At 45.4% G+C, this 26,493-nt stretch overlaps 3 protein-coding genes across 3 annotated transcripts in view; 1 reads left to right on the forward strand and 2 right to left on the reverse strand.

Annotated features, from left to right (window-relative positions):
• The window catches only part of KANK2 (KN motif and ankyrin repeat domains 2), a 94,971-nt gene that overhangs the window by 57,026 nt on the left and 11,452 nt on the right, over nt 1-26,493 (reverse strand). The window lies entirely within an intron of this gene.
• On the forward strand, nt 3,721-4,218 carry LOC138674668 (uncharacterized). Its single transcript, XM_069762481.1, has one exon. It carries the CDS (start codon nt 3,721-3,723, stop codon nt 4,216-4,218), a length of 498 nt encoding a protein of 165 aa, XP_069618582.1.
• Nucleotides 8,679-11,591, reverse strand: LOC138674669 (trichohyalin-like). The gene has a single exon (XM_069762483.1). The coding sequence runs from the start codon at nt 11,589-11,591 to the stop codon at nt 8,679-8,681; it is 2,913 nt and encodes a 970-aa protein (XP_069618584.1).

Here is a 26,493-nt window from a genome sequence, read left to right on the forward strand (position 1 = left end):
CGAGAGAAATCTTGTATACGATTGTGGGAAGAGGAGATAAGAGGGGAGTAGAGAAGGAAATCTTGTGAGGATCGGAGGTTGCGTGTAGGTAAGTGCCGGGAGACGAGGTCACAGATGTATGGAGGAGACAGGTTGTGGATGGCTTTGTATGTCATGGTTAGGCTCCGACAGATAGGGGGCGAGGTGAGGAGGTGGTGTGAGAGTGGGAGATGCTGAATGTCCGGTCAGTTAGGTATGATGAGATCCAGGATAGGGCCAAGTCTGTGATGCCAAGGGATGAGAGGGTCTGTAATAATAGGGAATGGTCCACTGTGTCACAGAGGACAGGTCCAGGAGGAGGAGGACAGAGTAGTGTCGCTTGCTCTTGGCGGTTAGTAGGTCATTGGTGACCTTAGTTAGGGCAGTTTCAGTGGAGTGGTGTGACCAGAAGCCTGATTGTAAGCGGTCGAAGAGGGAGCAGGAAGAGAGATGGGAGGACAGTTCAAGATGGACGTGTTGTTCCAGCAGTTTTGAGGCATAGGGGAGAAGTGATATAGGGCGATAGCTAGATACAGAGGATGGGTCAAGAGAGGGCTTTTTGAGGATAGGTGTGATTTAGGCATGTTTAAAGCTTGAGGGGAAAACACCAGTTGTTAGTGATAGGTTGAAGAGATGAGTTGGGGCTGGGATGAAGACTGTGGCGAGGTGTGGGATGGGAGCGGGTCAAGTGCACAGGTGGTGAGATGCGATCATAAAGTGAAGTAACATGGTCGAGTCTCACAGGATAAAATCATTTTGGTGCTAGCCTAATTTTGACTCACTCCCTGTTCATAAACCTTTGGGATGAGATAGGGTGGAGATTAAGACCTTAGGCTAGGTTCCCATTGCGTTAATGGGAACGCGCTAACGGACAGCGTTGCACGGCGAAATTAACGCCGTGCAACGCGTCCGTTAGCGCGCCCATTCACGGCAATGGGAACGCGCAGCACTAGCGCGTGCCATGTTCGGCACGTGCTAGCGACGCGCCGGTGTTTTGTGGCGCACCGCGGACACTGCTTGCAGCGTCCAAGGCGCGCCCGCGGTCCGTTCCCCGCGACCCCGGAACGCGGCCCCGGTAAAAACATTGCGTTAGCGCAATCTGCTAGCGCTAGCGCTAAACGGATTGCACTAACGCAATGTGACCCTAGCCTTACAGACCTTGCATTGTGCGGTGGACATCCTTAAAGAAGAATTTACGGTTGGAATATTAGGATTTCCAAGAGGTTCAAACCACGAAAGTCGTCCCCCAACCATTAATCCTCCGCAAGCAAACTGTACACTAAACATTTGGACAGGAAACATTCTCTTCACATCCCTCAAATACAGGTCCCCCCTTCAGCTGCTAGACAGAGATGTGTGATCAGAAGGTTTCCATGTCCAATGCTGACGTCCTTTACACCACTCCAGCTGACACCTGGCATTGTACACTCAATGAGCCTAGGTTTCTCATTCATCTGATAGACAGTAATGTGTGACTGCCCCGGAGAAGTGCTTCCACATTCAATGTTGATGGACCTTACACCAAATAAGCTGACACTTGGCACTGTGCACTCGGTGGTCCTGCTCAGTTATCCTAGGCTGCCTATCCAGCTGCTAGACATGATGTGTGGTCAGTCACTGCAGAGTAGTGCCAGTTCTGACGTCCTTTACACCACAGAAGCTGACACTTGGCATTGTGCACTCGATGAGCTCTGTTAGACACTGATGTGTGACCACTCCATTTCTCGTTCAAGGCTGACATCCTTTACACCACTTCAGTTGACATCTGGCATTGTGCACCCGGTGGTCCTGCTCAACAAGCCCATCTTGGCCTTGCTTTGCATCTGAGCCGACATCCTTTACGCCAAAGGAACTTAAAACTGGCATTATGCACTCGATGAGCCTAGGGTACCAACTCATCTGCTAGAGAGGATGCCTCCTTAGAAGTACCTTCACATTTAACGCTGACGTCCTTTATACCTGCTCAATGAGCCCATCTTGGCCTTGATTTGCTGAGCTGACGTCCTTTACACCAAAGCAGTGGACACCTGGCATTGTGCACTCAACAATCTTAGGTTAGTGTCATTCATCTGCTAGACAGTGATCACTCCAGAGTAGAGCCTTCAAGTTCAAGGCTGACATTCCTTATACCATTCCAGCTGACACCTTACGCTCGTCAGTCCTCTTCATTTAGCCTAGTTTACGTATCCAGCAGCTAGGCATGATATGTGGTCATTGCCAATGGTGACGTCCTTCACACCACAGAAGCTGATACTTGGCATTGTGCACTCAATGACCTCTGGTAACTCATTAATCTGCTAGTCTGCCACTCCATTTTTACATTCAAGGCTGACGTCCTTTACACCACTGTAGCTGACACCTGGCATTGTGCACTCAGTGGTCCTGCTCAATTAACTCATCTTGCCCTTGCGTTGCAACTGAGCTGATGTTCTTAGATGTATCGCAATATCAGTTACCATCGACCAAGGCGCCAAACGTAGGACAGCAGAGGTTTGTCTAAAGTTATTGTATGGACCGGTTGTAGATAAAATGGCCAATACCTACTAATGAACCAGAAGGGGGTGTGCAAACTTTTAGCCATTATCTCTTTGAAAGCCTCAGACCCTTTTCGGCTTGTAAAAGCCCACTGTAATGTAAGTCTGCGTTAAGTTCTTGGTCTCCAAATGACCTTTTATTCTTTCATAACGTCCTACAGTTTCAGCTTCTCCTCCCTTCTAAAAAATGTCTTTATTACAGAAGACAATGGCCTGGAGAATTCTTCCACATTTGGCAGGGCTGGAGATGCGATTGTCCCGTTACCAGGGCACTTAATCAGACACATATTGCTCTCGGGGGTTGGTTTGGGCCCGCTTACACAACGACATGTCTGACATTTAGTTTTGCGTCTTAAAAGTGTGAGTAAAGGGTATTCGTCTGTGCCTGATTGTATAATAGGCCGACTCTTTCTATAATGAAATATCAGTGATCTCCGAAAACCTACAAATTGGGGATTTAATTAGAGAAAAAAAGACCTTTAATGTAAATGTCCTCAAAAATCCTGAAGAAGGAGGATGATGCCCGCCATCCCCCAGTTGGCCAGGCCATCGGGTCTGCCTCCATCGGGACTGCACCCTTCTGCCACCCCTGATCTGGAGACAGTTTGGGGCACCCTCCTTTTCAGAACCCACTTCCCAAAGGAGGGCGTTTCGGGGCGATACTTATATAACTATTCCTAAAAATCCCAAGAAAGTGGAATCTGTGACGTTCACAGCTACAATGCTAGTAATAGGGGAAGGTTGTAAACTTGTCATGTGGCGCCACATTTTGGGTCCAACCAACAGATTGTAAAATGATCTACAGTGACCGCAGGAACACAACATTTGAGATAATAACCCACAGCAACAAACTGGTCCAACCAATAGAAAACTCATCAACTAGCGGTCTAATGTGACAAAGAAATAAAAAAAACTAGTAAGATAAGAAAGAAGAAACTAGAGAGAGAGAGAAATACGAGAGAGAGAATCTAGAGAAAAGAGAATGAAGGAAAGAGACAGAAGGAAGGAAAGAGAAAGATGGAAGGAAAGAGAGAGAAGAAAGGAGAGATAAGAAAGGAAAGAAAGAAGAAAGGATAGAGAGAGATAAGGAAGGAAAGAGATAGAAGGAAAGAGAGAAGGAAGGAAATAGAGAGAGAAGGAAGGAAAGAGAAAAGGAAGGAGATAAGAAATGAAAGAGAAAAGGAAAGAGAGAAGGAAGAGAGAGAAGGAAGGAGAGATAAGGAAGGAAAGAGAGATCGAAGGAAAGAGAGTGAAGAGTGAGAAGGAAGGAAAGAGTGAGAAGGAAGGAGAGATAGGGAAGGAAAGAGAGCGAAAGAGAGAGAAGGAAGCAAAGAGAAGAAAGGAAAGAGAAGGAAGGAAAGAGAAGGAAGGAAAGAGAAAGAGGAGGAAAGAGAGAAGGAAGGCAAGCGTGAGAAGGAAAGAAAGCATGAGAAGGCAGGAAAGCGTGAGAAGGCAGGAAAGCGTGAGAAGGCAGGAAAGAGAGAAGGAAGGAAAGAGAGAAGGAAGGAAAGAGAGAAGGAATGAAAGCATGAGAAGGCAGGAAAGCGTGAGAAGGCAGGAAAGCATGAGAAGGCAGGAAAGAGAGAAGGAAGGAAAGAGAGAAGGAATGAAAGAGAGAAGGAAGGAAAGAGAGAGGGAAGGAAAGAGAGAAGGAATGAAAGCATGAGAAGGAAGGAAAGCGTGAGAAGGAAGGAAAGAGTGAGACAGAAAAGGAGAGAAAGAAAATAGAGAGAGAGAGGATAGGAGATGAGAGAAAGATAAAGAGACAATAGAGAAACAGAAGAGGAGAGAGACAAAGGGAGAAGAGAATAGAAAGAGAAAAGATAGAGAAGAGAGACTGAAGAGGAGAGAGAGAAGAAAGAGACAGAAGAGGATCGGAAACTAAAAGAAAAGGAAGAGAGACTGAAGAAAAGAAAGAAAACAGACAGAGGAAAGAAAGACAGAAGAAAAGAGACAGAAAATTAGAGGAAGAAAGAGAGAAGAAAGACAGGAGAGGAGGAGAGAAATACAGAAGAATTATGGGAGAGAAGGATAGAAAGAGAAAAGACAGAAAAGAGAGAGAAGAGGAGAAAAAGAGAAAAGAGAGACAAAATAGGAGAGAAAGAGACAGAATAGAAAGATGGGAGAAGAGAACAGATAAAGAAGATAGAGTCAGGAGAGATGGTGGTCGTGTTCTGTATCTTTGCGTGCTGCGCCCGTGTCAGACTTTCTATCATTTCATCTTTCCCTCATGACCTCGCTGTCATGGTGGCGCCCTCAGCAGCCGTCATGTCTAAAGCATCCACCAGCATGGCCTCCCTCCACACAACTCCATATTGTAATATCAGGCGCCTTCCTGGTAACTTTACTAATTCCCCAAGTGACGGCATGTCCTGAAACTACTGACACGATCGGCCTACCTTCCTTCCATGTGAAGGGCACATTTTGGATGGGTTTGGGACCTGTTTGCTTTCACTAGGGGCCCACTCCTGAATCAATACACTCCACTTGTGTAAATGTGACACCCTGCAGAGATCCATAGGGCTCCCGCCACCCCACTGTGGGTGACATACACATTATAGAGTCACATTACAGTAGGGTCCTGGGCGCACAGTGAGTTAATCCATTGACCTGAGGAGATAAGAAGCAGCAGGGTCTCAGAGGAAGAATGTCAGGGGCCTACTCTCCTTATTAGGGCTGATCTGCTGGTATCTACGAGAGCCTGGAATTCGGAGCATCACAACCGACTATGTAACACAAACACCCTGTTGTCACGCAGCCCTAATACACAGTGACCCGCACTAATTATATTACCCGTGCCTAATATCCTATATACCAGGACAATGCGGGTAATGTCAACACAGACAAAGCGCTCCTCATAGACGACATTTTTATCACCATGAGAGGACACATTGCCCATTTTAGGCCATAACTAGGGGCTTTTTTTTCTACAGTTCTACATGCAAAATCATAGTAGAAATGCTGAGATAAATGGTAAAATGGTGCCTAAAAGGCAGGCAGGGTATACCATTGGTTTGGCCCAACCTCAAGCATCATTTGTGGTGTATTTTTTAGGCCTTTGCAGATCACTGGTAGGAGTTTTGAGACATTTGGGCCTACTAGGTAACAAATCCAGGCTAGGAGAACATCAGGTTTAAGTGGTTGGTTGTGGTCTCCATAGAGGCCTACCAGGGTGTGGATTAGTTGAATTTTGGGGAAGGGGAATGGGTGGTTATGGCAGAGAAGTCAATCAAGGCTTGTGAAGGCACACATAGTGGTGGCTTGGGGCGGTTTGTTGATGGACCATCCATTCTACAGAAGTTTAGGACAAAGTAAGGGTTTGCTCTCGTTAACCAAAGTATATACCCAAACCACAATAACCCCAAACTGCAGTGTGGTAATCTGCCTCAAGGTCACATTCACTAACGAGAACTATTTTTAGAGAAGAAAGGCCCTAAACCCTCACAATTTAAAAAGTGCCCCCTACTGGTGCTTTTCAATCAACTCATCAAGACATATAGCAGCGATATTAAAGTTGTATGAGATACATTATATTAAAATCTACTGTGTTGAGGTCCATAGCAGCATTAGTCTTGTGCCAAAAACCATCCCAACAAACCGCAAGGTTTTTTTTTTTTAACAAAACAGCTTCAGAAAATGTCCCTCGATCTGCTTTTATTAAAACCATATGAGGTGCAGGCCGCAGAATACTCACGAGGGGCGCATATCTATTAATATGTGAAGGCCAAAAACTGCAGAAACATCCATCTACTAAAATTTGATGAAACTTTGTAAACTTCACCAAGAAATCCATTATCTATTTCGGCTTCTTTAACCATCAGCAGAAGATCAGTCTTTTATAATTAGTCCAGTTTCCTTATAATTTACAGCAGGGATTGAACATCCTAATGGGAATTTCTAGGATATGTTTATAACTCTGGGGCCAGCTCTGGATGAAGCAGAGACCCCAGTAACCTGAGACCTATAGACAAACAGCTGGAAGCAGTCTGGTACCCATAGAGGGGGATGGGGGTCTTCTCTTGGCAGACAGGAAGCAACTGAAAAAAAAAACGTATTGTGGGGGCTGCGAGGTACAGTCAGAACTTTCGGGAAGAAAAAACTCATAGAGTGGGAGGTATAACAAATAGCATAAAGATTGAGCAAGTATCAACCTATGTTTATATATCGGGCCGACAATAATGGCTGTCCACTTAGATAGGCAACGTTACATGTAGCCTATTACAAAAATATTAGGGCCACCATAGATTTCAATAGGCATCATGTAAACCTTTTTCTCTTTGGTCCCAGGAACGAGTCTCCTGTCAATCACGAGTGTGGGCACGTCTAATGAAACGGGGTTTACAATTTCCCCAAGGCTGATAAGGAAGCCTTTGGATCTGTTGTGCTAAAGGAAACCTACCCAAATCAAAGGTGTAACGATAAGAGAGGCAGAGAAATGGTACAAGGTTAGTGGAAGGGGACCATGTCTACCCTCCGGAAGGGGACCATTACAAATTTAAGACTATTGAGCGGGTAGAACGTGTACCCACGGTGTTGATGTTGCGTTGGGTGTCAGAACCAGCTGAACATCTCCACTCAGAGCTGGTGTTGGGTGCCCTGGCCAATCTCGGACAACAAACTAAACCTTTGTACTTATCGTAAGAAAAGTCTATCTAAGTCTATGTAGACTGCCTGCCCAAATTATGACCCATAGTCTCAGTTGCCAAAAAGGAAGTAAAATAGCCAAAGAGCAACAACTATGGTGCCACCTACGATGAACAATTGTATCCATGGCCCTTACTCTGGTGGAACTTCAGTCTACATTCCCTATAACAGATACAATGCACACGTCATGTTCTCCACATAGACTATGTCCAGAAGTCGATGTGTTGTGCCGCCCTCTGTGTTGTTCCTGAGCAGTGTATAAACAAGGGGAAATACCCTGCCGAGTCCGCGTCACTACTCTGTCCGTCCCTGCTGTGTCACTCCGCACAAAAACAACTGATGTCACCATAGTTTGGCCGAAAATGTGCGGTGCGGCCCATGGAACTTATGACAAGTCATGTTTTCTTATGGGTAAACAGCATTGACCCCATCAACTGTGTACCACTGACCACCCCGACACGTGTATCCACAGGACAAAGTTATGGATGGATGACTTCAGCTGGTTCCTGACCTGACATGAATGAATGAAGATAGTCCATGCCGAGTATAACTTTCTGAAATCTCTACAGGTCTTCTCCACCACTTTATATCTTTATCCCAATTACACAACTTCATCACTTCCTTCTCAGATCTCGCCTTTTATATTACTCCATCTATACTATGGACTACGGTCTACTTCTAGGCGTTACTTCCTCATCACTACTCATCTCTTCCATTATCCCTCCTATTTTCTACTCCGTTACTTTTTACCGTCTCATGGCCACACGTGCCCTACTGCATGACTCTAATATTGGAGGTCATGTGTGTCCACCTACTTCTCCTGTGTCGCCATTGCCATTTACTTCTCAACTCCATCCACTTCTAATTTCCACACATCACCCTCTACAGTCTTCCATCGTGTACTATCCATTCCTATATACCAACTTTCATGCCACTCCACCGTCTCTATCTCTTCCCATTATGTCCTGTATACAGCAGCTTCCTCACTTGTTTCCCATTCCCATGTCAATGTCTATGTTACTCGATCACATCTTCTGCACTGCTGTCTCATTACCATCCTACCACATCCCTCCATCACTTCCCTCTCATTCCCACAAGTCTCCTTTATTACCCCATCACTTCTTACTCAAGACCTCGCATCCAATCCCTCAGTCACTTTCTACCCACTCGTGCCCTGTATTGCTCCAGCTTCCCCTCATTCTTACCCATCTGTCTACATTTTATAGCAGTTTCTTCCCATTTCTATATACGGTACCTTTTATACTATTCTATTACATCCTCATTATTCCTACATATCGTGCAATACAATGCTCCAAAACTTCCTTTCCATTCCCAAATACCTCCCTATACAACTCTACACAACTTCCTTTCCATTCTTTCATACTCCCACATATAACAAATCTACAACTTCCTTAACATTCTCTCATACTGCCCTGTGTAACGCTCCACAACTTACTTCCAAATCACTTCTATACTATTACATCATTGCATCACTTCTTCCTCATTCGGCTTTCTATATAGCTCCATCACTTCCTCCCTATTCCGCTCCATCACTTCCTCCCCATTCTGCTCTCTATATCGCTCCATCACTTCCTCCCCAGTCCACTCTCTATATCGCTCCATCACTTCCTCCTCATTATGCTCTGTATATCGCTCCATCACTTCCTCCTCATTCCACTCTCTATATCGCTCCATCACTTCCTCCTCATTCCGCTCTCTATATCGCTCCATCACTTCCTCCTCATTCCGCTCTCTATATCGCTCCAACACTTCCTCCTCATTCCGCTCTCTATATCGCTCCAACACTTCCTCCTCATTCCGCTCTCTATATCGCTCCATCACTTCCTCCTCATTCCGCTCTCTATATCGCTCCATCACTTCCTCCTCATTCCGCTCTCTATATCGCTCCAACACTTCCTCCCCATTCCGCTCTCTATATCGCTCCAACACTTCCTCCCCATTCCGCTCTCTATATCGCTCCATCACTTCCTCCCCATTCCGCTCTCTATATCGCTCCATCACTTCCTCCCCATTCCGCTCTCTATATCGCTCCATCACTTCCTCCCCATTCCGCTCTCTATATCGCTCCATCACTTCCTCCCCATTCCGCTCTCTATATCGCTCCATCACTTCCTCCCCATTCCGCTCTCTATATCGCTCCATCACTTCCTCCCCATTCCGCTCTCTATATCGCTCCATCACTTCCTCCTCATTCCGCTCTCTATATCGCTCCATCACTTCCTCCTCATTCCGCTCTCTATATCGCTCCAACACTTCCTCCTCATTCCGCTCTCTATATCGCTCCATCACTTCCTCCCCATTCCGCTCTCTATATCGCTCCATCACTTCCTCCCCATTCCGCTCTCTATATCGCTCCATCACTTCCTCCCCATTCCGCTCTCTATATCGCTCCATCACTTCCTCCCCATTCCGCTCTCTATATCGCTCCATCACTTCCTCCCCATTCCGCTCTCTATATCGCTCCATCACTTCCTCCCCATTCCGCTCTCTATATCGCTCCATCACTTCCTCCCCATTCCGCTCTCTATATCGCTCCATCACTTCCTCCCCATTCCGCTCTCTATATCGCTCCATCACTTCCTCCCCATTCCGCTCTCTATATCGCTCCATCACTTCCTCCCCATTCCGCTCTCTATATCGCTCCATCACTTCCTCCCCATTCCGCTCTCTATATCGCTCCATCAGTTCCTCCCCATTCCGCTCTCTATATCGCTCCATCACTTCCTCCCCATTCCGCTCTCTATATCGCTCCATCACTTCCTCCTCATTATGCTCTGTATATCGCTCCATCACTTCCTCCTCATTCCACTCTCTATATCGCTCCATCACTTCCTCCCCATTCTGCTCTCTATATCGCTCCATCACTTCCTCCCCAGTCCGCTCTCTATATCGCTCCATCACTTCCTCCTCATTATGCTCTGTATATCGCTCCATCACTTCCTCCTCATTCCACTCTCTATATCGCTCCATCACTTCCTCCTCATTCCGCTCTCTATATCGCTCCATCACTTCCTCCTCATTATGCTCTGTATATCGCTCCATCACTTCCTCCTCATTCCACTCTCTATATCGCTCCATCACTTCCTCCTCATTCCGCTCTCTATATCGCTCCATCACTTCCTCCTCATTCTGCTCTCTATATCGCTCCAACACTTCCTCCTCATTCCGCTCTCTATATCGCTCCATCACTTCCTCCCCATTCCGCTCTCTATATAGCTCCATCACTTCCTCCCCATTCCGCTCTCTATATCGCTCCATCACTTCCTCCCCATTCCGCTCTCTATATCGCTCCATCACTTCCTCCCCATTCCGCTCTCTATATCGCTCCATCACTTCCTCCCCATTCCGCTCTCTATATCGCTCCATCACTTCCTCCCCATTCCGCTCTCTATATCGCTCCATCACTTCCTCCCCATTCCGCTCTCTATATCGCTCCATCACTTCCTCCCCATTCCGCTCTCTATATCGCTCCATCACTTCCTCCCCATTCCGCTCTCTATATCGCTCCATCACTTCCTCCCCATTCCGCTCTCTATATCGCTCCATCACTTCCTCCCCATTCCGCTCTCTATATCGCTCCATCACTTCCTCCCCATTCCGCTCTCTATATCGCTCCATCACTTCCTCCCCATTCCGCTCTCTATATCGCTCCATCACTTCCTCCCCATTCCGCTCTCTATATCGCTCCATCACTTCCTCCCCATTCCGCTCTCTATATCGCTCCATCACTTCCTCCCCATTCCGCTCTCTATATCGCTCCATCACTTCCTCCCCATTCCGCTCTCTATATCGCTCCATCACTTCCTCCCCATTCCGCTCTCTATATCGCTCCATCACTTCCTCCCCATTCCGCTCTCTATATCGCTCCATCACTTCCTCCCCATTCCGCTCTCTATATCGCTCCATCACTTCCTCCCCATTCCGCTCTCTATATCGCTCCATCACTTCCTCCCCATTCCGCTCTCTATATCGCTCCATCACTTCCTCCCCATTCCGCTCTCTATATCGCTCCATCACTTCCTCCCCATTCCGCTCTCTATATCGCTCCATCACTTCCTCCCCATTCCGCTCTCTATATCGCTCCATCACTTCCTCCCCATTCCGCTCTCTATATCGCTCCATCACTTCCTCCCCATTCCGCTCTCTATATCGCTCCATCACTTCCTCCCCATTCCGCTCTCTATATCGCTCCATCACTTCCTCCCCATTCCGCTCTCTATATCGCTCCATCACTTCCTCCCCATTCCGCTCTCTATATCGCTCCATCACTTCCTCCCCATTCCGCTCTCTATATCGCTCCATCACTTCCTCCCCATTCCGCTCTCTATATCGCTCCATCACTTCCTCCCCATTCCGCTCTCTATATCGCTCCATCACGTTCTTCTATTTTCCACATTCCTCATACAGTATTCTATTACTTCTTTCCCACTGGCTTCCCATTCACACATACCACCTTATACATCTCTGGCTTCCATCACTGGCTTCCCATTCACACATACCACCTTATACATCTCTCCAAAACTTTCTTCCCATATCCACTCATGTCCTGTGCCGCTCCATCATTCCCTACTTAAACGTATACTTCTCCATCATTGCCTTTTCAGACACATACCTCTCTACACCACTCCACTTCTTTCTCAAATATGTACGGTACCTCTCTACCCCGCTCTGTCACTTCTTTCTCAGTCACTTACCACTCTACACCACTCAGTCACTTCCTTCTCAGACATACGCGTATACCTCTCCACCCACTCTGTCTCTTTTTCTCAGACATATACCTCCCTATACCACTCCGTCACTTCTTTCTCAGACATATCTCTCTACACTCCACTCCATCACCTCTTTCTCAGACGTATACCTCCTTACACTGCTCCATCTCTTCTTTCTCAGACGTATACCTCTCTACACCGCTCTGTCCCTTTCTGTCAGATGTATACCTCATTCTTGGCCATATACCGCTCTCTCTAAACTGCTCCATCTCTCCTCCTCAGACATATACTACCCCAACTCCATCACTTCATTGTCAGATGTATACCTCTCTACCCCAACTCCATCACTTCATTGTCAGATGTATACCTCTCTGTATACCGTGCCATCACTTCATTGTCAGATGTATACCGCTCTGTATACCGTGCCATCACTTCATTGTCAGATGTATACCTCTCTACCCCACTCCATCACTTCATTGTCAGATGTATACCGCTCTGTATACCGTGCCATCACTTCATTGTTAGATGTATACCTCTCTACCCCACTCCATCACTTCATTGTCAGATGTATACCTCTCTACCCCACTCCATCACTTCATTGTCAGATGTATACCTCTCTACCCCAACTCCATCACTTCATTGTCAGATGCATACCTCTCTACCCCAACTCCATCACTTCATTGTCAGATGTATACCTCTCTGTATACCGTGCCATCACTTCATTGTCAGATGTATACCGCTCTGTATACCGTGCCATCACTTCATTGTCAGATGTATACCTCTCTACCCCACTCCATCACTTCATTGTCAGATGTATACCGCTCTGTATACCGTGCCATCACTTCATTGTTAGATGTATACCTCTCTACCCCACTCCATCACTTCATTGTCAGATGTATACCTCTCTACCCCACTCCATCACTTCATTGTCAGATGTATACCTCTCTACCCCAACTCCATCACTTCATTGTCAGATGTATACCTCTCTACCCCAACTCCATCACTTCATTGTCAGATGTATACCGCTCTGTATACCGTGCCATCACTTCATTGTCAGATGTATACCTCTCTACCCCACTCCATCACTTCATTGTCAGATGTATACCTCTCTACCCCAACTCCATCACTTCATTGTCAGATGCATACCTCTCTACCCCAACTCCATCACTTCATTGTCAGATGTATACCTCTCTACCCCAACTCCATCACTTCATTGTCAGATGTATACCGCTCTGTATACCGTGCCATCACTTCATTGTCAGATGTATACCTCTCTACCCCAACTCCATCACTTCATTGTCAGATGCATACCTCTCTACCCCAACTCCATCACTTCATTGTCAGATGCATACCTCTCTACCCCAACTCCATCACTTCATTGTCAGATGTATACCGCTCTGTATACCGTGCCATCACTTCATTGTCAGATGTATACCTCTCTACCCCAACTCCATCACTTCATTGTCAGATGTATACCGCTCTGTATACCGTGCCATCACTTCATTGTCAGATGTATACCTCTCTACCCCAACTCCATCACTTCATTGTCAGATGTATACCGCTCTGTATACCGTGCCATCACTTCATTGTCAGATGTATACCTCTCTACCCCAACTCCATCACTTCATTGTCAGATGCATACCTCTCTACCCCAACTCCATCACTTCATTGTCAGATGTATACCTCTCTACCCCAACTCCATCACTTCATTGTCAGATGTATACCTCTCTTTCCCACTCCATCACTTCATTGTCAGATGTACAGTTAGGTCCATATATATTTGGACAGAGACAACATTTTTCTAATTTTGGCTATAGACATTACCACAATGAATTTTAAACAAAACAATTCTGGTGCAGTTGAAGTTCAGACTTTCAGATTTCATTTGAGGGTATCCACATTAAAATTGGATGAAGGGTTTAGGAATTTCAGCTCCTTAGCATGTGCCACCCTGTTTTAAAAGGGACCAAAAGTAATTGGACAGATTCAATAATTTTAAATAAAATATTCATTTTTAGTACTTGGTTGAATACCCTTTGTTGGCAATGACTGCCTGAAGTCTTGAACTTATGGACATCACCAGACGCTGTGTTTCCTCCTTTTTGATGCTCCGCCAGGCCTTCACTACGGTGGTTTTCAGTTGCTGTTTGTTTGTGGCCTTTCTGTCTGAAGTTTAGTCTTTAACAAGTGAAATGCTGCTCAATTGGGTTGAGATCAGGTGACTGACTTGGCCATTCAAAAATATTCCACTTCTTTGCTTTAATAAACTCCTGGGTTGCTTTGGCTTTATGTTTTGGGTCAATGTCCATCTGTAGTATGAAACGGCGACCAATCAGTTTGGCTGCATTTGGCTGGATTTGAGCACACAGTATGGCGGCTCTGAATACCTCAGAATTAATTGGGCTGCTTCTGTCTTGTGTCACATCATCAATAAACACTAGTGACCCAGTGCCACTGGCAGCCATGCATGCCCAAGCCATCACACTGCCTCCGCCGTGTTTTACAGATGATGTGGTATGCTTTGGATCATGAGCTGTACCACGCCTTCATCATACTTTTCTCTTTCTATCATTCTGGTAGAGGTTGATCTTGGCTTCATCTGTCCAAAGAATGTTCTTCCAGAACTGTGCTGGCTTTTTTAGATGTTTTTTTGTAAAGTCCAGTCTAGCCTTTTTATTCTTGATGCTTATGAGTGGCTTGCACCGTGCAGTGAACCCTCTGTATTTACTTTCATGCAGTCTTCTCTCTATGGTAGATTTGGATATTGATACGCCGACCTCCTGGAGAGTGTTGGTCACTTGGTCGGCTGTTGTGAAGGGGTTTCTCTTCACCATGGAGATTATTCTGCGTTCATCCACCACTGTTGTCTTCCGTGGGCGCCCAGGTCTTTTTGCATTGATGAGTTCACCAGTGCTTTCTTTCTTTCTCAGGATGAACCAAACTGTAGATTTTGCCACTCCTAATATTGTAGCAATTTCTCGGAAGGGTTTTTTATGTTTTCGCAGCGTAAGGATGGCTTGTTTCACCTGCATGGAGAGCTCCTTTGACAGCATGTTTACTTCACAGCAAAACCTTCCAAATGCAAGCACCACACCTCAAATCAACTCCAGGCCTTTTATCTGCTTAATTGAGAATGACATAATGAAGGGATTGCCCACACCTGTCCATGAAATAGCCTTGGAGTCAATTGTCCAATTACTTTTGGTCCCTTTAAAAACAGGGTGGCACATGTTAAGGAGCTGAAACTCCTAAACCCTTCATCCAATTTTAATGTGGATACCCTTAAATGAAAGCTGAAAGTCTGATCTTCAACTGCATCTGAATTGTTTTGTTTAAAATTCATTGTGGTAATGTCTATAACCAAAATTAGAAAATGTTGTCTCTGTCCAAATATATATGGACCTAACTGTATACCTCTCTACCCCAACTCCATCACTTCATTGTCAGATGTATACCTCTCTACCCCAACTCCATCACTTCATTGTCAGATGTATACCTCTCTACCCCAACTCCATCACTTCATTGTCAGATGTATACCTCTCTTTCCCACTCCATCACTTCATTGTCAGATGTATACCTCTCTGTATACCGTGCCATCACTTCATTGTCAGATGTATACTACTCTGTATACCGTGCCATCACTTCCCTCCCATTCCCACACATCTCCAGCTTTGTTTACAATCGTTTCATGACTCCACCATTTCCTCCTCATCGTGCCTTTGACATGACTCCATCACTCCCATCTTTAGCTTTTCCATTCCCCTCATCCATTCCCTCCTTCTTAGGCTTGTTTCGTTCGTCTCAGACACTTTCTCCCACCGACGATTCTCGTTTCTCGTATGACTCATATTTTCCCCCCATAACAATCCCTCTCATGAGAAATCCAGATAAAACACTCAGCCTCATGACAACTTATCTGTAGAGGCTTCGCTTCTCTCCTGGAACACGTGATCTTGTCTTAGTAACCCCTTTCCATAATAGAAACGATAAAAGAAAAATCTACTAATCTTGTAAACGGAAGAAAAAAAATCCAATATTACTAGGGAGAAGTATCATAGTTGTGAAAAAAAAAAGGAGTGGAGACCTTTATAGCCACCCATGGTTTAAGATGTTCCTCAAGAATGTTCAGAGAAAATGGTCGCTTGTCCTTCTCCTCATGTAGTATGTAATAGATGCTACTAGTGAAGACTGTGCTGGGACTTATAGTTCATCTTACACTTCAACCTATACTCGAATGAGGAAACATCTGACAGGAATCATTTCCACACATCAGGATGTTAACAAGAAGTGACAATGTCTTCTTCCTACTAATTGAGTTTCGGAGTGTGATAAAAGTAACACCTGTCACCACCCCCTGTCTCTGCCAGTTGTATGCCATTGGCAATATCTTATCATCCCTACTATATACTGTCACCTACAGCTGTAAATGACCTTCCAGCACTCCGAAGCTTCCCATACACTGACCTGCAGGACCAGGCACGGGCCCACACAGTGGCATGTAAAAGTTTGTGCACCCCTGGTCAAAATGACTGTTACTGCTCCTAAGCACGTTGAAGATGAAATGATCTCTAAAAGGCCTAAAGTAGAGATGACACATTTCCTTTGTATTTTAGCCAAAAAAAACTTTCATTTTTTACATGTTTTTTTTCCTGAAATTCTGTGCCCTTTGATCATTGTGGCCAAAGAATACTAGTTTAACCTTATCCGTCCACAGGACTTGTTTCCAAAATGCATCAGGCTTGTTTAGATGTTCTTTTGCATACTCCTGACGCTGATTGTTATGGTGAGGATCAGGGCTGGCTCCAGGTTTTCTTTGGCCAGGACAGTCCTCGCTGATGCACCATCCCCTCTTGTTACAGTGCACAGTGAGGGCAGACCGCATCTCAAAGCGGCACCAACACCCCCATAGCCAGTATTCTCAGACCTATTATTATCATTATTATTATTTACTAGATGGTGGCCCGATTCTAACGCATCGGGTATTCTAGAATATGTATGTATATAGCAGCCACGTACTATATAGCACAGGCCACGTAGTATATAGGAGCCATGTAGTATATAGCATACAAATAGTATGTGGCCTGTGCTATATACTATGTGGCTGTTATATACATACATACATATTGTAGAATACCTGATGCGTTGTATATAACGCAGCATACGCAGTATCTAACAGAAGCAGCCATGTAGTATACAGCAGCCATGTAGTATATAACACTGCCCACGTAGTATATAGCAGCCATGTAGTATATAGTACTGCCCACGTAGTATATAGCAGCCATGTAGTATACAGTACTGCCCACGTAGTATATAGCAGCCATGTAGTATACAGTACTGTCCACGTAGTATATAGCAGCCATGTAGTATATAGTACTGTCCACGTAGTATATAGCAGCCATGTAGTATACAGTACTGTCAAGATTCAAGATTCAAAGAAGCTTTATTGGCAGGACCATATACGCATCAGTTTTGCCAAAGCAAGTGTATAAAGGCAATAGGGATAGGGACTGTGGGGGTGTTGGGTAGGAGCTGTAGGGGAGGTGGATGGGGCAGATCCAGGGTGGGGGCTATAGTCCATGGCATAGGGGAGGTGGATGGGGCAGATCCAGGGTGGGGGCTATAGTCCATGGCATAGGGGAGGTGGATGGGGCAGATCCATTGTGGGGGCTATAGTCCATGGCATATGGGAGGTGGATGGGGCAGATCCAGGGTGGGGGCTATAGTCCATGGCATAGGGGAGGTGGATGGGGGCAGATCCATTGTGGGGGCTATAGTCCATGGCATAGGGAAGGTGGATGGGGGCAGATCCATTGTGGGGGCTATAGTCCATGGCATAGGGGAGGTGGATGGGGGCAGATCCAGGGTGGGGGCTATAGTCCATGGCATATGGGAGGTGGATGGGGCAGGTCCAGGTTGGGGGCTATAGTCCATGGCATCATAGTTCTCTTTCTCGCAGTCTATGGCATTCGCTCACATACCGCGCTGCTATCTCCACTGCTCTCTCTTCTTCTCCCAGCAGGATATATGTTTTCTCTTCCTCCTTCATGGTGACGAAGTCCGGGAAGAGATGTGAGAGTCTCCTGAAGTGAGTGTCCCTCACTGCTGAGTATTTGGAGCAGTGTAGCAGGAAGTGGGTTTCGTCCTCTATGGCCTCCTGGTCACAGTGTTGGCACAGTCTTTCCTCCCTGGGCTTGTAGTTCTGCCTGTGTCGGCCACATTCGATGGCCAGACTGTGGGCACTGAGTCTATATCGGCTCAGGATCTGGCGGTCTCTGGGGTCCAGGAGTTTCTCCAGATATGGCGCCAGGCTGTAGTCTCTCTGTAGGCTCCGGTACATGGTCAGTTTCTGTGACGTGTTGATATCATTCTTCCAGTCACTGACATACCTCTCCTGGCCTTCGGCTACCATCTTCCTGATTCCGGCTTTTGTCAGGTTGTTGTGATTGGTGTTCTGCTCCAGTTGGGTTTGGCTGGGCTGTTCCGAGGGGTCTGGTTTTTCTGTTTCACCTACATGTATCGGGGCTTTATGGCGATGGGAGCTTGGATTGCTCCTATGCAGGTGAGCCCGGAATGACAGCGCCCTCTTTAGAACTGTTAGGTGTAGAGGGAATCTGCCCAGCTCGGCCTGACAAGCACTGTTGGAGGTGCTCCGATGGACCTGGTGAAGGTGCTTGCAGAATTCCAGGTGGAATATTTCTGTTGGACTGGAATCCCACTTTGACCAGTCTGGGTAGGTGTGAGGACCCCAGACTTCGCTGCCATACAGGAGGATTGGGGCGATGATGGAGTAGAAGATTTTTAGCCAGACCCTCACTGGTGTCTTCAGATGGTAGAGTTTCCTTCGGATGGCATAGAAGGTTTTGCAGGCCTTGTCTTTCAGGGTCTCTATGGCTTGTTTGAAGCTCCCTGACCGGTGAATCTCTAGGCCCAGGTAGGTATATTTGTCTGTTCCTGTGAGGTCGCAGTTGTTGAGGACGAATGATGGGTGTTGGTCTGATCTTCTCTTTCTCCTCTGGAACACCATCGTGTTGGTTTTCTTTAGGTTGACTGGTAGAGCCCAGGTGGAGCTGAATTTCTCTAGGATTTTCAGGTTGTCCTGGAGGCCTTTCTCGGTTGGTGACAGCAGCAGCAGGTCATCTGCATACAGCAGGAATTTCACCTGAGCGTCGTGGAGGGTGAGTCCTGGTGCTGAGGAGGATTCCAGGGCGGTAGCCAGCTCGTTGATGTAGAGGTTAAAGACCGTTGGACTTAGGCTGCAGCCTTGTCTGACTCCGCGGCTCTGCTGGAAATAAGCCGTTCTTTTGCCGTTCACACGCACGCTGCATTGGTTCTCGGTGTAGGAGCTTTTGATGACATCGTAGGTCTTTCCTCCTATTCCACTCTCCAGCAGTTTCAGGAATAAGCCCGGGTGCCACACTGAATCAAAGGCCTTTTTAAAGTCCACAAAGCAGGCGTATATCTTCCCATTCTTTGTATTGTAGACGTGTCTCTGAATGAGGCTGTGCAGAGTATAGATGTGGTCAGTGGTGCGGTGGTTCAGCATGAACCCTGCTTGGCTCTTGCTGAGGACGTTGTGCTCGGTGAGGAACCTCTTGTTCAGGATACTGTTGAACAGTTTTCCCAGGTTGCTGCTGACACATATGCCTCTGTAGTTGGCTGGGTCATACCTGTCCCCACTCTTGTGGATGGGTGTGATAAGGCCTAGTATATAGCAGCCATGTAGTATATAGTACTGTCCACGTAGTATATAGCAGCCATGTAGTATATAGTACTGCCCACGTAGTATATAGCAGCCATGTCGTATATAGTACTACCCACGTAGTATATAGCAGCCATGTAGTATATAGTACTGCCCACGTATTATATAGCAGCCATGTAGCCCACGCAGTATTTAGCAGTGTGGGCACATATCCCTGTTGAAAAAAAAAGGATTAAAATAAAAAATAGTTACATACTCACCCCCTGGGATCCAACGGCGCTTTGGCGATGGGCGCGCGGCTGCCGCCATCTTCCGTTCCCAGGATGCATTGCGAAATTACCCAGAAGACTTAGCGGTCTCGCGAGACCGCAAAGTCTTCTGGGTAATTTCGCAATGCATCGCTGGGAACGGAAGATGGCGGCAGGCGCGAGCGGCTCGGCGGACTACGGAGGGTGAGTATAGCAGGTTTTTTGTTTTTTTATTATTTTTAACATTACATTTTTTTACTATTGATGCCGCATAGGCAACATCAATAGTAAAAAGTTGGGAACACACAGGGTTAATAGCGGCGGTAACGGAGTGTATTACCCGCGGCATAACGCGGTCCATTACCGCCGGCAGTAACCCTATGTGAGCGGTGACTGGAGGGGAGTATGCGGGCGCCGGGCACTGACTGCGGGGAGTAAGGAGCGGCCATTTTCTTCCGGACTGTGCCCGTCGCTGATTGGTCGTGGCTGTTTTGCCGCGACCAATCAGCGACTTAGATTCCATGACAGACAGAGGCCGCGACCAATGAATATCCGTGACAGACAGAAAGACAGACAGAAAGACGGAAGTGACCCTTAGACAATTATATAGTAGATTATTATAGCACCATTTATTCCATGGCGCTTTACCCATGTTACTATAGTGCCGTCTTCTTGCACCCACAGTATTTTTCACTGATAGATTGATTTTCGATTGTTTCAGCATATTATTGGCGACTGCATAATTTATTAGGAGGATATTCAGTCGGACCATACATATTGTTTCATTACTCCAGGTGAATACTCTTACATACTATTTGATGATTATGCACTGATTGTCTGAGCATACCGCCTTTCTTCCCTAATAGAAACATTAGTCTCTTGAACCGTTATCTTGACACCTTATCCCCTTTTCTCCTTGTCTTAGGGTACTGGCACGGCACGTCTGAACTTAGGCACGTTATACTATATCCAGCGATACTATTTTATCAAGGAAAAACCATCCGACATCACCGAATTAGGTCCACAAGGATTTTTTTCACCATAAGTCTTGTAGTATTTGAAATATTGCTTAACCCTGCTGTTGTCTTCGGTCTGGGGAGACCGATTTTGAACTTGGTGTTCAAGATGCGGTTCTGAAACTTGTGGTTGATTGACTTCATGAGGATGGGTCGGTCGGCCACGGGTTTCAGAGCCGCATCTTGAATATTTTAAAGAATATTAAAGTTCAAGGTCGGTCGTTTTTGACCGAAGACAACAGCAGGGTAAACGTCATACTGTAACTGTTACCTCGGACAGGTTTTACGCTGCGTTGGCCACCGATATATGTCCCTCTTTTTTTGACATGTATGAACTATATAAGATATCGCATTAGTGTTGATATTATCATTAGACAAGATTTCTGACTTTTGTTTTATATATTTTTCTTTTTCTCAAAACGTTATGTCTTTGTGCTAGATAAACTAAATTGCTCTGAGGAAGGTCCATATAGGACCAAAAACGTTCAGCAATTGATTTGTTTGTCAGGATGTGAAATAAACAGACTTATCCTTCATCAGAATCTATAGAGTGCCGAGTTTTTCTACATATTTGTTGACGCGGGTTGGAGACTCTACTTGAGCACCTACTTCCATCTTTCGCAAAGTGCCGTGTATTTTTGATATCCAGGTTTTCGTGGGCCCCGGGTGAAAGGGTCTCACCGGACCCATTTAACACATAACACGATTTCTGATGGACAGATAATAAACATAGGTATAGTACGAGGCCAAAGATCTCACTTACTTCTTACATTATGAGTGATATCTATTGTAAACTCTACAATAGCTCAGAAACTGGTGAATGCTCGCCGCTCACAGTGCAGGCCCTGGGGGGATCAAAAGTCTGCGAGTTTCACATAGTCCTCCAGACAGTATTATGGGCCCCATATATTGCTCCATACAGTATAATGGGCCCATATAATGCTCAATACACTATTATCGGCCTCATATATTGCTCCATAAAGTATTATAGCCACATATATTGCTCCATACAGTATAATGGGCCCATATAATGCTCAATACACTATTATCGGCCTCATATATTGCTCCATACAGTATAATGGGCCCATATGTTGCTCCTTACAGTTTAATGAGCCCCATATAATGCTCGATACATTATTATGGACCCCATATATTGCTCAATAAAGTATGGGCCCCATATATTGCTCCATACAGTATTATGGGTACTATATAATGCTCCATACAGTATAATGCACCACATGTATTGCTCCATACAGTATAATGGGCACCACATAGTGCTCATACAGTATAATGGGCCCCATATAATGCTACATACACTTATCGGCCTCATATATAGCCACATAAAGTATTATGAGCCTCATATATTGCTCCATAAAGTATTATGGGCCCCATATATTGCTCCATATGCCATTATGGGCCCCATATATTGCTCCATAAAATATTATGGTCCCTATATATCACTCCATACAGTATTATGGGCCACATATATTGCTCCATACGCCATTATGGGCCCCATATATTGCTCCATAAAATATTATGGTCCCTATATATTGCTCCATAAAGTTTTATGGGCTCCATATATTGCTCCTTACAGTATAATGGGCCACATATATTGCTTCATACAGTATAATGGGCCCCATATATTGCTCCATACACTTATCAGCCTCATATATTGCTCCATAAAGTATTTTGAGCCCCATATATTGCTCCATACAGTATAATGGGCACCATATATTGCTCCATACAGTATAATGGGCACCATATATTGCTCCATACAGTATAATGGCTCCATATATTCCATATATTCAAATCTTCCGCTCTCCCAGTTGCCCGCTGTTCTGGTCTCATCTGCATCTTCTGATTCTCTGCACCGCTCAGCACAGAAGGCGTGTTGTAGGGACGCCATCATGCCCTGAGACGTCACAGAGAGGCAGAAGATGCTGAGGAGACCGGAGCGGTCCCCCTGGAGAAAGGATTGCCGCATACATTCTTCTCACCTAATAGCAAAAATGATGAACTTGTCAAGAGTTGTTCCTTTTGGTTTGAATGATTGCACAGTTCTCCACAGTGTACAAATAATACCGCCATACAGTGCACAAAGTCCAAGAATAGAGCCACATACTGCTTCATTTCCAGAGGGAAGACCGTGCTCATGTGCCAAATTTCCAAGCAGAGACTCCTCCTGAGTCGGGTGGTGCCGAGACACAGGACAGTCGCCACTTTTATCCTTTTATTATCCAGCCCCAGACATCTACAGCAAGAATCCATCAAACCACTACGTTCATGACCACCACCAAAACGATAAAGACCTGAGCATTTATGACAGTTTGTCTCCAGTTCCGCGTGTTATATCCACTTCCAATAGGAAAAACACGGCTGCTGTTTTTTTCAGAAATAGCGCCACAGTTGTATAGAGGTCGTGTCTGGTACTGCAGCTGGGCTCCATACACTTCAATGAAGCCAAACTGCAATACTGCACATAACCCACAGACACGTTTGGCGCTGTTTCAGACAGAAAGTAGCCATATTTTTCTAATTCTGGAAAGCCCCTTCAGTTCCTATTTACATCTTGTTTTTAAATCCATGTTTCTTTCGCCTTAATTTTTTTCACTTTCCTATTGAAATCGCCTCTTGCTTTTCCTATTTTGTTTCCTCTTCCTTATTCTGTTTTCTTTACTGATTCCAACCAGATTCTCCGCTTTCCCTGCACTGATCCCAAATCCCCCTCTCTGCTCAGCTTCACATTTCACCCAGGACAGGGCGGAGGCGCAGACTACACAAGTGAGCTCAACATCTGCTTTCCAGATGTACTCACACCCAAAATGTGCCCTCCTACCTGAATCCTGGAGGGAGCTCTGCTCACTACACCCCATCATCTTATTCTCCTGATATACAGTTGTGCTCAAAAGTTTAAATCATAATGACAACCCAAAACATCCAAATGACCCTGATCAAAAGTTCACATACCCTGGTGATTTTGGCCTGATAACATGCACAGAAGTTGACTGTGAATGGCTACTAAAGGTAACATCCTCATCTGTGACCTGTTTGCTTGTAATCAGTGTGTGTGCATAAAAGCTGAGTGAGTTTCTGGGTCCAGACAGACTCTCGCATCTTTCATCCAGCCACTGACGTTTCTGGATTGTGAGTCATGAAGAAAGCAAAAGAATTGTCAACGGATCTACGGGAAAAGGTAGTTGAACTGTATAAAACAGGAAAGGGATACAAAAAGATATCCAAGGAATTGATAATGCCAGTCAGCAGCGTTCACACTGTGATTAATAGAAAATTAGGGGCTCTGTAAAAACAAAACCACGGTCAGGTAGACCAACAAAAATGACGTCCACAACTGCCAGGAAAATTCTGGAAAGTTCTGGATGCAAAGAAAAAGCCACAAATAACATCAGCTGAAATACTGGACTCTCTGAAAACTTGCAGTGTGGCTGTTTCAAGATGTACACTAAGGAGGAACTTGAAGAAAAATGGGCTGCATGGTTGGGTCGCCAGAAGAAAGCCATTACTGCGCAAATGCCACAAAGTATCTCACCTACATTATGCAAAACAGCACAGAGACAAGCCTCAAAACTTCTGGAACAAGGTAATTTGGAGTGAGGAGACCAAAATTAAACTTTTTGGCCACAACTATAAACGTTACATTTGGAGACAGGTCAACAAGACCTATGTTGAAAGGAACACCATTCCTACTGTAAAGCATGGAAGTGGATCACTGATGTTTTGGGGATGTGTGAGCTACAAAGGCACAGGAAACTTGGTCAAAGTTGAAGGAAAGATGAATGCAGCACGTTATCAGCAAATACTGGAGGCAAATTTTCACTCATCAGCCTGGAAGCTGCGCATGGGACGTACTTGGACGTTCCAACAAGACAATGATCCAAAACACAAGACCAAGTCAACCTGTCATTGGCTACAGCAGAACAAAGTGAAGGTTCTGGAGTGGCCATCTCAGTCTCCTGACCTCAATATCATTGAGCCACTCTGGGGAGATCTCAAGTGCGCAGTTCATACTAGACAGCCCAGGAATTTACAGGAACTGGAGGCTTTTTGCCAAGAAGAGTGGGCAGCTTTACCATCTGAGAAAATAAAGAACCTCATCCACAACTACCACAAAAGACTTTAAGCTGTCATAGATGTTAGAGGGGGCAATACACGATATTAAGAAATGGGGTATGTGAACTTTTGATCAGGGTCATTTGGATGTTTTGGGTTGTCATTATGATTTAAAAAGAGAAAACACAGTAGTTTGACAATAAATGGCTTTACCCAACCACTAACCATGAGTGGAGAAAAAGTTTTGGTGTCATCATTCATATTCTCTGAAAAAAGGCCAAGAAAGCAAAAATTCTGCCGGAGTATGTAAATTTTTGAGCACAACTGTATAAAGATCCTTAATACAGCAACCCGGCTCCTGATCCTCTTATTACCCCTGTAACCTCTTATTACAGTAACCCGGCTCCTGATCCTCTTATTACCCTGTAACCTCTTATTACAGTAACCCGGCTCCTGATCCTCTTATTACCCTGTAACCTCTTATTACCCTGTAACCTCTTATTACAGTAACGCGGCTCCTGATCCTCTTATTACCCTGTAACCTCTTATTACCCTCTAACCTCTTATTACAGTAACCTGGCTCCTGATCCTCTTATTACCCCTGTAACCTCTTATTACCCTGTAACCTCTTATTACAGTAACCCGGCTCCTGATCCTCTTATTACCCCTGTAACCTCTTATTACCCTGTAACCTCTTATTACAGTAACCCGGCTCCTGATCCTCTTATTACCCCTGTAACTTCTTATTACAGTAACCCGGCTCCTGATCCTCTTATTACCCTGTAACCTCTTATTACCCTGTAACCTCTTATTACAGTAACGCGGCTCCTGATCCTCTTATTACCCTGTAACCTCTTATTACCCTCTAACCTCTTATTACAGTAACCTGGCTCCTGATCCTCTTATTACCCCTGTAACCTCTTATTACCCTGTAACCTCTTATTACAGTAACCCGGCTCCTGATCCTCTTATTACCCCTGTAACCTCTTATTACCCTGTAACCTCTTATTACAGTAACCCGGCTCCTGATCCTCTTATTACCCCTGTAACTTCTTATTACAGTAACCCGGCTCCTGATCCTCTTATTACCCCTGTAACATCTTATTACAGTAACCCGGCTCCTGATCCTCTTATTACCCCTGTAACCTCTTATTACAGTAACCCGGCTCCTGATCCTCTTATTACCCTGTAACCTCTTATTACAGTAACCCGACTCCTGATCCTCTTATTACCCTGTAACCTCTTATTACAGTAACCCGGCTCCTGATCCTCTTATTACCCCTGTAACTTCTTATTACAGTAACCCGGCTCCTGATCCTCTTATTACCCTGTAACCTCTTATTACAGTAACCCGGCTCCTGATCCTCTTATTACCCTGTAACCTCTTATTACAGTAACCCGGCTCCTGATCCTCTTATTACCCTGTAACCTCTTATTACAGTAACCCGGCTCCTGATCCTCTTATTACCCCTGTAACCTCTTATTACAGTAACCCGGCTCCTGATCCTCTTATTACCCTGTAACCTCTTATTACAG

This window comes from Ranitomeya imitator, chromosome 4 (genome assembly GCF_032444005.1).
Source record: "Ranitomeya imitator isolate aRanImi1 chromosome 4, aRanImi1.pri, whole genome shotgun sequence".
NCBI lineage: Eukaryota > Metazoa > Chordata > Amphibia > Anura > Dendrobatidae > Ranitomeya > Ranitomeya imitator.